This window comes from Melanotaenia boesemani, chromosome 5, assembly GCF_017639745.1.
Source record: "Melanotaenia boesemani isolate fMelBoe1 chromosome 5, fMelBoe1.pri, whole genome shotgun sequence".
Lineage (NCBI taxonomy): Eukaryota > Metazoa > Chordata > Actinopteri > Atheriniformes > Melanotaeniidae > Melanotaenia > Melanotaenia boesemani.
The window spans coordinates 31,167,298-31,180,477 of record NC_055686.1 but is presented as its reverse complement, the minus strand read 5'-3'; the positions used below and the strand labels follow the sequence as shown (position 1 = coordinate 31,180,477).

Here is a 13,180-nt window from a genome sequence, read left to right as displayed (position 1 = left end):
CCAGCTGGGCAACAACATCATGCTCCTGTGCTCCAACATTCATTGTGGGCAGTGGAGGTGTGAAATATACATCTCTGCACAGGAAGAGAGCTGGTGTGCTGCTCAGACCACAGCACAGCATCTAAAATTAGCAGGACTTCTCTGTTAGTGAGAAAAAGCAACCAAACAAACAAACAAAAACAAGTGATGGAGGCTGAACCACACAGAGACACTGGGTTTAGACCCGGGGGGAGTGATGACGAGCGGGGAGGAAGAGTTTACTGCTTAAATGGAGGGGAAGTGATTTAAAAGAGAGTTTACCAAAACGAAAAAGGCACAGATCTTTTAGAGGGAAGTTGATCATAAAATAATACAACGTTAATAATGAAGTGATCATTTTGCATGCATGTGTTTCAGGCTGCAGTCTGAAAAGTGCAACAGCGTCCTTGGATGTCTCTTAACAAATAAAGACAATGTAGCATAAAGGAGATGGACTGGGACATAACTTTAGCTGCTGCTTAGAGCAGCTGAACAGAATCATAATATAGTTAGAAGTTGAGGAATCATTTTAAAGTGTGGTTATCTGCTGAACTTAAAGGCCACATGTCCATGTCCATTGTTCCACTCATGTTTAGAAGGAGCATTGTCACTGAGCAAGCCATCAGATCTGAACGAGTCGCCAGGCTGATGCCCCAGCTCATCGCCCAGTTCAAACCTTCATCTGGAACTCTCTGAAATACAACCATTGAAAATAGTGTTATTGTTATGATGGAGGATAGTACAAGACTTTATTTTTTCTAAATACAAGATATATAGTAGTAGGTGGTTAGTACTAACAGTTTTTGCTAATTTCCATCAGATCTCAGGGAAGTAGCTGGGATGTAGCCTGATGTTTGATGACTGGTGTGGAAGCTTGGTGTGGTGATTCCATGGACTAGCATGCAGAGGGTAGTCCATGTATGTCCAATGGAGTGTGGAAATATGGTTCTTCACCCAATGAAGGAATAAATGGAGTGAGAACTCTGCCCAACTGGCTAGCTGCTCCGTCAACTGATGTCTGTTGTGCTTTTTGTCGTAACATCAGTGTGGTTTGAGCTATGCGTATGGTTAGTATGAAAAGTCTTTTAAATATTCAACTGATATTATTAATATTTTCAGCTTATTTCCCTTTATTTGATGTGTGGATGAAAACTACAGAAGCGTAGTTTTCTTCCAGAACATGGCTGCAGACACATGTTGCTAGGTGACATGACGCCCCTCCTTCTGTAATTTTCCACTGTGGTATCAGATAAAACAGAAAAGAAAAAAGCTACAGAGAGTAGCCTTTACTTCTGCAATAAAACCACATGCAACAGAAGCTGTTTCCACCAAACACATCTATATTTACACTTTTGTTCTGTATTAGCTAAAGAGACTCATGCATTCATTTACTAGTACAGTAACATGATCGGTGGTTCATTTCCACTGTTTAGTTTATATGATTTTATTTTCTGTTACTCAGTGAGCAAATGTTGTATTCTTTACAAATGTTTGAGAAATATATCGTACTGATCTGTTTCTGGTTTAAGAATGAACATAGATAAACAACATCCCTTCATAAAGTGATAAATATTAGGTTGTGTCTACAAGAAACATAAGTTTCCTTGAATCGGTATTTAACTAATATTTAAATGAATTATAAATGTGTTATTAATTAATTAATAGAAAAATTCTGGACAACGTATTTAAGTAAATACCAACATGACATAAAAGATCAAATGTTCTTACAAGTCCTGTTGACTTTAGATACAAAGCTATATTTTACACAGTTTTTTTAGAGAATCAGCCCACTGAGCATGCTCAGAATGATGTTTTCTTGTACTTTGATGTTTGATTAATGTAGATTTTGCACCTACAGGCCCTTTATGACCATGTACATGTTTGTGGGAAAATAATTGGGAAATAAAAAGATTTTTTATATCCAAAATCTGACATACTGTAGTCAAGACTTTCATTAGCATCCCAGCTGAAACTGGAGTGTCTGTCCACAGGACCACTTTAAATACTCTTAAAGATTAAACCTGCAAAAGAGTCTGATGGGAACTAACATTTTCCATTACAGTAAACCAGCAGAACCAATTACTGGATGGAGTTGGAGCAGAGTTAAATGAGACCAGGTCATGAGCGAGGCAGAGGACGTTGAGTCCATAGGGGCCATATTCAGAGCCTCCATTGTTGAGGCAACTAACTTGAGCTGTAAGGTAAGGTAGTTGGTGCCTATTGTCGTGGTAACCTCCAAACCAGATGGTAGGACACTGGTGGTGAGGGATGCTGTCAAACTGACAAAGGAGTCTTATCATGCCTATGTAGCCTGTGGGTCTCTTGAGGTAGCTGAGAGGTGACAGTTGTGGAATTTAGCTTTAGTGGTTGATGAGGCAAAAATTCGGGGAGTGAAGGTTGGGCTTCATCAGGGCTGCTCTTTGTCAGAGATTCTGTCCATAACTTTTGTGGACAGAATTTCTCTGTGCAGCATTGTAGGGGTCCAGTCTGGTGGACTCAGGATTGTATATCTGCTTTATGCAGATGATATAGTCCTGTTTGCCTCATTGGGGCATGATCTTCAACTATCACTGGAGTGGTTCTCAGCCAAGTGTCAAACAGAAATACTGATAGAGTCACATAATCATTGATAACAGTGGTCTACATCCACTGTTTTAGTTCTTCTGATACTCAGGGAACAAAAACCATATTGTGTACAGATGTTTGAAAAATGTGTTGTAAAGATCTGTTCCTGATTTGAGAGTAAAGAAAGATGAATAACATCACTGCATCAGGTGATAGTTATTATGGATGGATGGATTCTGGATTAAATGGGTGGAGCAAGTACACATCTGGGAATTTTGCAGCGTACTTGTCTGGATGCGTTCTTTAAAATGGAACAGTACTGGGGCCTCAAGTATGCATATTGAGAAAAGGTCCATGAGAGAACTGTATAAGAACAACTGAAAGGTCCAATTTAAACCTGGAAAACAGGTTAACTGGTTTACTGACCAGGGAAGGTGCTGGAAACTAACATTTTCCACTGTGGGTACACCACCAGGACCAATGACACCTGCAGGAGCTGATTTAAATGAGACATGGGATAAAGTCCCTGAAGGTCGATGGACAACATTTATGGAAAATTTTCTCTGGTTTTGGTCTAAATTCACACTTAATATTAAAATATACAATTTTACACCTTTATATTAGTTGTGTTGACTAAATGAGACTAAATCTGAACATTGATTCAAAGTTGTAGAAGCAAAACTTTTGCAAGACGTTCGTTTTGAGCATCTTAGTAATATACTTTGATATTTTATTAACTGACAAGCTGTGAAATAAGATCAAGTATAATTTAAGAGCAACATTCAGCATTGGAACATGTTTTCCTGAAAGCACTAATGTGGTCAGTTCAAGCAACAGAATCTCCGCCTCTTAACGCTTCTAAACACTGAAAGCATCCTGACTGGGTTACAGTTCATTAGCGGATATAACTTTGCTGCAGTCAACACACCATGAAGACCTTCACCTTGATAACAGCTTCACTTCTCTGCAGCTTTAGTAAGTTCTAGCTCTGAATTATTCTCAACCACATTTATGTTCAATCCAGAACTATGTCAACTTTGAAAGTTCATTCAAAGGTTCTTCTTTTCAAACTGAAAATAAATAATAAGTTTGCTGTTGTTTCAGTTTGGGTCTCTGTCTCGGTTTCTGGGTCTCAGATCGTGGAGGTCCGTCCTGGTGAAGATGTCTCACTGTCGTGCTCCAAAATGTCCAAACAAAGTTCTTTATTTTTCTGGTACAAACTGGTCAACACAACCAAGTTCAGCTGTATCTCTCTCATGTACGGTGTTCACAGCAAACCTGAATACTGCGACGGATTTAAAGATGGATTATTTGAAATGAGCTTCAACATCTCTACTGTGTTTCTCACAATCAAAAAGGTGGAAATATCTGATTCTGGACATTATTTCTGTGGATTTTATGGAAATGGAGTCATCAGTCTCAGTGTGGTACAATTACATGTGAAAGGTAAGATTACAGTAAATGATCTCATTCTCTTTGTTCTTGTTTTTTCCATTAACAATAGAAATGAACTGACTTTTACCATTTTCTTGGTACTCAAACGGTTTTTCTCCATTTTATTAAAAGGTTTCCATGAACCAGATGACATCACCAGTGATTGTCAAAGTGAGATTTCTTTCATTATAACCACTAGTTATCCACATCTGAGTCCACCATTAACTCTGGATTAATGCATGTCGTTATAGAAAAGCTTGATGTAGAAACAAAGCTGCTGGGTGGGATTCTGGCTGGTCTGACTGTTTTCTTCATGACCATCATCGTTGGTCTGGTTCTTCAAAACAAGAAACTTCAGAAAGGTATGTTTTTTTCAAGAACCAGAGCTTACGTTAAATTAGATTGTATATGCAACAACTTTTTACCAATAAATCCTCAACATATCTGACTTCTAATGTTTTGATTAGATGCAGAAGAAAAACCAAATCCAGACAGAAAAAAGGTAAAATCTCTTTTTTATGCAATAACTGTGGCATTAATCATAATCCCATCTTCTGTGCCAGTAGTAGTTATTAAGTTGTAAATGTGATAAAAGTTGTTTTCATCCTGTGTGGAAAGAATCTGAACTGTCCACTAACAGATGGGGAGGTTGATCGATCGTAGTTCATATGAAACAACCAGCTCATTGCAGACCTTCACTCCACTTTTCTGAAGTTTTACTCATTTCTGCCTCCCATACATTATGAGGAATTCATGAACAGGGATGTAGTCAGATCAGACTCTGTTCTGCTCCCAGTTCCTGATTCTAAATGCTTTATTTCCAGACTCTCAACCCTGCAGACCTGATGTTCCTCTCAGAAACTATAAGAAGGAGGAGGACTGCAGAAGAGAGAGCAGTGGAGACTCATGTTATTTATACTGCCAGCACATAGACTTGGTTTCTGGGCTGCAGAGGTGTAGATCTACATCTCTGCACAGGAAAAGACAGCACAGTGTGGTCTGATCACATCTGAAACCAGCAGGACTTCACTGGTAGTGAGAAAAGTCTGAAAAGAGTCAGTAAAATCAGACCTCACCTTCGACTGAATAATTTCAGCCTCTGTATTGTTGCAGAATTGTTTTTAATATGGATGTAAAATAAATAACAGAATAATCCAGAACATGTGATGACAAACATCATTTGAGTCTTTACTACAGGAAGACATCAGCACTGACAACTAACATCATATGAGTCCTTGTTGTGGAGATCAAGAATAAAACTGCTGTAAAAACTCTCAGTCTCTTTGTTGATGTTTTATATGAACAAAAATGAACCACAAAGTCTCCTGGAAAACATAAAGGAAGCTCTGAATTATCCAGCAATTCATTTGTAAAATAAACAGAACAAAACAAGTGATGGAGGATGAACCACACAGAGATAGTGATGACTGTTCTGTTGTTTGTCAGGAACTTCAGTGGTTTAACATGTGTTCTGTTTATCGTTAGCATGAAATGTTTGTTATCATAAAACAGTTTTTTTTTTTTTTTGTCTATTTGACTGAATTTGAAATGTCTTAAGCAGCTAACACTAAAGTAGCTAATGCTAATGTAGCTAAGTCAAAGTCAGCTTTATTGTTATTTTCTTTACATGTACAAGACATACAGAGGAATCAAAACTATGTTTCCCGTTGTCCCACAGTGAAGACAGGACATTTCAACAGTGAAGTAAACATTAAAAACAAAACAAAAAAAAAAAAAAAAAGAAAAAAAAAAATGCACAGGCACATTAAATATCTGACATAACACAATAGTGATAAAGTGCAAAGATATAAGGCATGAACTGATCATAAGGCTAACTGTAAAAATAACTTTTTCTGCTGCCTCTGTGCTGTTAGAGTTGGCTCTCCTCTTCCTTTAACCTGTGATTCCGAGTGCAGTATTGGCCCTGCAGAGGGACGGTCCTGCAAAGCCTCTGCATCCAACCTTCACAGGTAAGCACCTAGCCTATCAGCCTGGTCTATGGTAGTCGCTGAATAGCTCCTGGTACTTGTTCCTCTTTCGCTCAAAGGCCTCCTCTATTCTCTCTTCCCATGGCACGGTGGGCTCCAGCATGACAACATTCCTTGTTGCCTCTGACACCGAAATGATGTCAGGTCTGAGAGTAGTCTTAGCAGCATGCTGGGGGAACTTGAGTTGCTTGCGTAGGTCCACTGTCAGCTGCCAGTCCTGTGCAGTGTTGAGAAGTCCTGATGTTTCTCTAGATATTGCTGTTGGTTTCTCTCCAGCTCTGATAAAGCTGGTGGTGTGCTTCCTAGGTTTTGAGCTTCGGCAGGTGGCAATAGCACCACAGAGGCTGTCTGCAATGGCCTTTAGGACTTGGTCATAACGCCAGCGGTATCTGCCTTCGCCCAGAGGTTTTGAGCAGCAGCTCAATGCACTGTTGGGGTTTGGCAGACACACCATCATGCCCTCTGGCAAAGGGGGCATGATGGTGTGTCTGCCAAACCCCAACAGTGCAGATTAGATGGACTGGGAAGAACATCATAGACAGCCTGGACAAGGAACTTGACGCTGTGTGGCTCTGCCCGCTAAAGGTCAGTCCAAGTGATTTTTCTCTCCACAACCTGTTCCCATCTAGTCCAGGCACCTTGCTGTCTCATCCCCACTGCTCTGCTGGACCTCTGTTCCTCTACAGTTGCTCTCACTTCATCCTGGACCAGTTGCCTTCGCTCTTTTTCCCGTACCCTATCGTAGCGGGGGACTGGAATGGCTCCTAGCCTGGCTCTGCCTCTGGCCACTGTCCCCACCAAGACTTCATGCCGTAAATGGGATTCCGCCCACTCCTTCAACCTCTGCTCTCCACCTCCTGCCAGTCTTAACTGCAACCCCTGCGCCTGAGACCTTTGGGTCTTTTGATTCCCGAAACTGCAACACCTCTCTCGTGTGCAAGACTTTGAACTCTTCTCAATGGATTTTAAGGGGGAGTGACAGCTTGCAGGTGTTTCTATAGGGGGCGAAGTAAAGTAAAGAAGCTAACGCTAATCTAGCTAAAATTAGTCTCAGAGGAGGAGTTAATGACCTTAATGGAGTAAACCAGTCATTAAACCCATAAAAGGGAAACTGGAGTAACCTCTTGGACCCTAGCCTGGGAAAAGCTCACCAGCAAGTGTGTTGGCCTTTATGACTTTAGCTTCTCCTCCATGTGGGCCCAGAACCTGAGTGGAGGAAATTTGTGTTTCTTCTTCACTATTCCAAGGACAATTGGGAAGAAGAAAAATGAAAAGCTTTCATGTAACTCATATATTACAGACCTTTTTCACAAATTGGAATATTTTGAAAAAATTTAAAAATATACTGAGGGCCCAGTTCTGAGACCTCGAGGCCTCAGAGGTTTCTCTCCTCTTCCTTTTCTCCACTTTCCTTTATACTTCTCTTCATTACCGGCAATATATTTTTCTGTCCCATCCAGTCAGGTTCAACAAGATTACATAAATAATACCAAATAAATTAGATAAAACAATAATTTAAACAAAGAAATAAAAAATCAGATTATGAAGGGGAGACTTATACCCACAAAGGTCCTCTTAGCAAAGCAAATTTGTTCGGCACAACACAGCAGCCAGACCATCATACTGCTGCTACCGTGCTGGAAAGTAAAAAAAAAAAAAAGAGATGTGGTAGAGGAGGAGTCAGAGCTGATGCTTGTCAGACTTTCTCATGAAGAGAGTCCAGACGTCTGCTGTGGGAGGAGCGACACACATCAATGCGTGACAGGAAGAGACAGCTCAGTGTGGTCTCAGTACATCTGAGGTAAACTTCACGGACCTCTAAAGTCAAAAATCTTTAGGAAAAGTATAAAAACATGACCAAGTTCAAATTAAAGCTGCAAGATTTACATATTTATGATTTATAATAAGTAATAAAGCAGCAGGAAAGCCTGAGATGCAACATGGTGCCTTAAAGTTTAGATATAAAAAGCTAAAATAAAGAGGTTGACACTCTCCTGTTCAATTTCTCACTAACACAAATATCTAATCAGCCAATCACATGACAGCATTTAGTCATGTAGACATGATGAAGAAGACTTGCTGAAGTTCAAACTGAGGATCAGAATGAGGAAGAAAGAGGATTAAAGTGACTTTAAACATGGCATGGTTGATGGTCTGAGTATTTACTGGGATTTTCACACACAACCATCTCTAGGGTTTACAGAGAATGGTCTGAAGAAGAGAAAATATCCAGTGAGCAGCAGTTGTCTGGACCAGAATGTCTCCACAGTCAGATTCGGTAAAGTGGCTGGTGAGTTTATATAAAGATAGATTTGGGACGCTGACTGTGATGCTCACCAATACTTACAGTATAATGACCTGCAGGTGGGAGGAGGTGTAGATCTACATCTCTGCACAGGAAGAGACAACACAGTGTGGTCTGATCACATCTGAAACCAGCAGGACTTCACTGGTAGTTGCCATGGGGATCAGTATGTTTAGTTTAATGCACTGGGACGTTTCCTAAAACTCCATAGACATCAAGACTTGCTCCAGAAAGATGAATAATAAATTTAATTAACGGAGGTCCAGCTGGGCAACAACAACATGCTGCTGTGCTCCAACATTCATTGTGGGCGGTGGAGGTGTGAAATATACATCTCTGCACAGGAAGAGAGCTGGTGTGCTGCTCAGACCACAGCACAGCATCTAAAATTAGCAGGACTTCTCTGTTAGTGAGAAAAAGCCAAAAAAAAAAAAAAAAAAAAACAGACTAAAGAGGCTCATGCATTAATTTACTGGTACAGTCACATGATCAGTGCTAACAGTGGTTTATGTCCACTGTTCAGTTTATATGATTTTATTTTCTGTTACTCAGTGAGCAAATGTTGTATTCTTTACGAATGTTTGAGGAATATATCGTACTGATCTGTTTCTGGTTTGAGAATGAACATAGATAAACAACCTTCCTTCACATGGTCATGTCTATAAGAAACACACATAAGTTTCCTTGAATCAGTATTTAACGGATATTTAAATTAATTATAAATCTATTATTAATTAATAGAAAAATTCTGGACAACGTCTTTAGGTAAATACCAACATGACATAAAAAACCAAAATGATTTTACAAGTCTAGTTGACTTTAGATACAAAGCTATATTTCACACAGTTTATTAGAGAATAAGCATGCTCACTGGGCTTGTAATTTGATGTTTGGTTAATTTAGATTTTACCACCTACAGGCCCTTTATGATCATGTACATGTTTGTGGGAAAAAAATATTGAAATAAAAAGTTTTTTTTTTAATTATAAAATCTGACATATTGTAGCCAAGACTGTCATTAGCAAAAAAAAAAAACCTGCAAAAGAGCTTGCTGGGAACTAACATTTTCCGTTACAGTAAACAAGCAGAACCAGTTACTGGATGGAGTTGGAGCAGAGTTAAATGCGACCAGGTCTTGAAGGAGGCAGGGGACTCTGAGTCCATAGGGGCCATATTCGGTGCCTCCATTGTTGAGGTAACTGACTTGGCTGTAAGGTAAGGTAGTTGGTGCCTGTTGTCGTGGTAACCTCAAAACCAGATGGTAGGACACTGGTGGTGAGGGATACTGTCAAGCTGAAAAAGGAGTCTTATCATGCCTTTGTAGCCTGTGGGTCTCTTGAGGTAGCTGAGAGATACTGGTAGGCCAGATGTAAGGTGGCTTTAGTGTCTGATGAGGCAAAAATTTGGGGAGTGAAGGTTGGGCTTCATCAGGGCTGCTCTTTTCCAGAGGTTCTGTCCATAACTTTTATGGACAGAATTTCTCTGTGCAACATTGTAGGGGTCCAGTCTGGTGGACTCAGGATTGGATCTCCGCTTTATGCAGATGAGATAGTCCTGTTTGCCTCATTGGGGCATGATCTTCAACTATCACTGGAGTGGTTCTCAGCCAAGTGTCAAGCAGAAATACTGACAGAGTCACATAATCATTGATAACAGTGGTCTACATCCACAGTTTTAGTTCTTCTGATACTCAGGCAACAAAAATCATATTGTGTACAGATGTTTGAAAAATGTGTTGTAAAGATCTGTTCCTGATTTGAGAGTGAAGAAAGATGAATAACATTACTCCATCAGGTGATAGTTATTATGGATGGATAGATCCTGGATTAAATGGGCGGAGCAAGTACACATCTGGGAATTTGCAGCGTACTTTTCTGGATGAGTTAATATGGAACAGTACTGGGGCCTCAAGTATGCATATTGAGAAAAGGTCCATGAGAGAACTGTATAAGAACAGCTGAAAGGTCCAATTTAAACCTGGAAAACAGGTTAACTGGTTTACTGACCAGGGAAGGTGCTGGAAACTAACATTTTCCACTGTGGTACACCACCAGGACCAATGACACCTGCAGGAGCTGATTTAAATGAGACATGGGATAAAGTCCCTGAAGGTCGATGGACAACATTTATTGAAAATTTTCTCTGGTTTTGGTCTAAATTCACACTTAATATTAAAATATACAATTTTACACCTTTATATTAATTGTGTTGACTAAATGAGACTAAATCTGAACATTGATTCAAAGTTGTAGAAGCAAAACTTTTGCAAGACGTTGTTCGTTTTGAGCATCTTAGAAATATACTTTGATATTTTATTAACTAACAAGCTGTGAAATAAGATCAAGTATAATTTAAGAGCAACATTCAGCATTGGAACATGTTTCCCTGAAAGCACTAATGTGGTCAGTTCAAGCAACAGAATCTCCGCCTCTTAACGCCTCTAAACACTGAAAGCATCCTGACTGGGTTACAGTTCATTAGCGGACATCACTTTGCTGCAGTCAACACACCATGAAGACCTTCACCTTGATAACAGCTTCACTTCTCTGCAGCTTTAGTAAGTTCTAGCTCTGAATTATTCTCAACCACATTTATGTTCAATCCAGAACTATGTCAACTTTGAAAGTTCATTCAAAGGTTCTTCTTTTCAAACTGAAAATAAATAATGAGTTTGCTGTTATTTCAGGTTGGGTCTCTGTCTCAGTTTGTGGGTCTCAGATCGTGGAGGTCCGTCCTGGTGAAGATGTCTCACTGTCGTGCTCCAAAATGTCCAAACAAAGTTCTCTATTTTTCTGGTACAGACTGGTCAACACAACCAAGTTCAGCAATATCTCTCTCATGTACGGTGTTCACAGCAAACCTGAATACTGCGACGGATTTAAAGAAGGATCATTTGAAATGAGCTTCAACATTTCTACTGTGTTTCTCACAATCAAAAAGGTGGAAATATCTGATTCTGGACATTATTTCTGTGGATTTTATGGAAATGGATTCATCAGTCTCAGTGTGGTACAACTACATGTGAAAGGTAAGATTACAGTAAATGATCTTATTCTCTTTGTTCTTGTTTTTTCCATTAACAATAGAAATGAACTGACTTTTATCATTTTCTTGGTACTCAAACGGTTTTTCTCCATTTTATTAAAAGGTTCCCATGAACCAGATGACATCACCAGTGATTGTCAAAGTGAGATTTCTTTCATTATAACCACTAGTTATCCACATCTCAGTCCTCCATTAACTCTGGATTAATGCATGTTGTTATAGAAAAGTTTGATGTAGACCCGAAGCTGCTGGGTGGGTTCATGGTTCATGACCATCATCGTTGGTCTGGTTCTTCAAATCAAGAAACTTCAGAAAGGTATTTCTTAAAGATGCTGAATCCATTTTATCCAGCTGTGTTCGGCTAATCGATTTTCCAAAAGAATTTTGTTCTGGTTCAGTCTTTCCAGTTGTTTCCTAACCTGACTAAAAGAGACAGACAGGCCAGAGGTGGAGGCAGAGGAGGTCTCAGGATGTTCTGATGTGGAGGGCGATGAGGATGTGTTAAGGTCCATGACTGAGCTGCAGGGTGATGGAGTGGAGGTGTGACAGGAAAGCTATGGGCTCGTGGGCAGTGTGTGGTCTATTGACTGGAGGTGGGGGGTAATGTTAAAAACAGTTCTGAACTGAACCTACTGGGGAACATTTTAAGCTAATTTGCTCTGTCCAGACTTCCATCAGTTGGATCCTGTTGTTGTGTGTGCACATTTTTAATTTTTAAGTTTTGTGCTTTCTTTAATAATTCTCCATCTTTATTCCTGAAGCCTTTCTTTTTTAAGTGTTATTAAGTTTCCCTGGTGGTCTAAAGCTTGTTATTGGAGAAGGTTCTCATTGTTTTGTTGGGACAATGCTGTCCATATAGAAGTTTATAAAACCTGTCACACACTCAGTCATGGCATCGATGTCATCTTCATGTAGCTCACAGAGGCAGAGATGCCGCTTGCCTGTTGCCAAGCCATAATCGGAGAAAGTGATTATGCTTTTCTCTTTTAGAGTAACATGTCTAGGATGACACCACAGAGGTTAAAAAGCACTGACTTTTATCTTCCTTCAGTCGTCTGCTGTCATTATTGTTTCATTCTGCCTTTAAAGTCTTAGTATCGAGACACATTAGAGTCTAGAAGATATTCCTTCTGCCATGTCTCAGTGAAACACATAATACTGCATTCTCTGTATTCCTTCCGTGTCCTTGTTTGTACTTCAAGCTTGTTCATTTTGTTAGAAAGCAATCTCATACTTCCTAAATAAACCATAAAAATTGTTTTAGTTTCCTCTGATTCTTCTCTCTGCCTTACTCCTGCCCTGCATCCGTTTTCATTCAGCTTGTGTGTTGTGTTATTTTGCTTATTAATTTTGGTTTGTAGAGGTTAATCAGTTAATCCCGGTGGTGAATAAATCTTCAGTCGCCATGGAAACTCATTATAACAGATCATGAAAGAGTTCAATGTATGTGGAGATAATATCTGAACAGCATGAAACCATCTTTTTAAAATTTAGCTTGATGGTACCTTGTCTTAAAGGTTTTTATAAACTGTACATAAAATTTACACAATGTGATCTCACCTTCTACAAAATAACTGCCAAAGAATTCTAAAACTTTATTAGACATTGTTTTATTAGACATTACAATTTTAACATTTTCTTTGTTTCTCTTTGCATGTTTGTATGTTGGTGAGGAAGAAAAAAATCTACAAGAGAATAAAGTAAGAAAAGATTGAATATTTCCTGTTAAATGATTTATCATTAATGTATACTTTGACTTTGAAGCTACAGGAAACTGTTGTACTGTTTCATTGCTGTTTACAAAACTGAAACATGCAATTAGCTG

The 13,180-nt window shown here is 39.3% G+C and overlaps 1 protein-coding gene across 1 annotated transcript; it reads left to right on the top strand.

The window, feature by feature from the left end:
- The first annotated feature begins 2,138 nt into the window (after positions 1-2,138).
- On the top strand, positions 2,139-4,949 carry LOC121639313. The gene is made up of 6 exons (XM_041984475.1): positions 2,139-2,219; positions 3,720-4,029; positions 4,150-4,188; positions 4,269-4,379; positions 4,485-4,519; positions 4,842-4,949. Exons 1-6 carry the CDS (start codon positions 2,139-2,141, stop codon positions 4,947-4,949), a joined length of 684 nt encoding a protein of 227 aa, XP_041840409.1.
- Positions 4,950-13,180: the final 8,231 nt, after the last annotated feature.

What these genes read in the sequence shown, in the direction of transcription:
- LOC121639313 (XM_041984475.1), top strand. Translation starts at nt 2,139, where the DNA reads ATGAGCGAGGCAGAGGACGTTGAGTCCATAGGGGCCATATTCAGAGCC. An exon ending in CAACTAACTTGAGCTGTAAG is followed by an intron (nt 2,220 to 3,719) that starts GTAAGGTAGTTG and finishes TCTGGGTCTCAG; the next exon opens with ATCGTGGAGGTCCGTCCTGG. An exon ending in CAAATCCAGACAGAAAAAAG is followed by an intron (nt 4,520 to 4,841) that starts GTAAAATCTCTT and finishes CTTTATTTCCAG; the next exon opens with ACTCTCAACCCTGCAGACCT.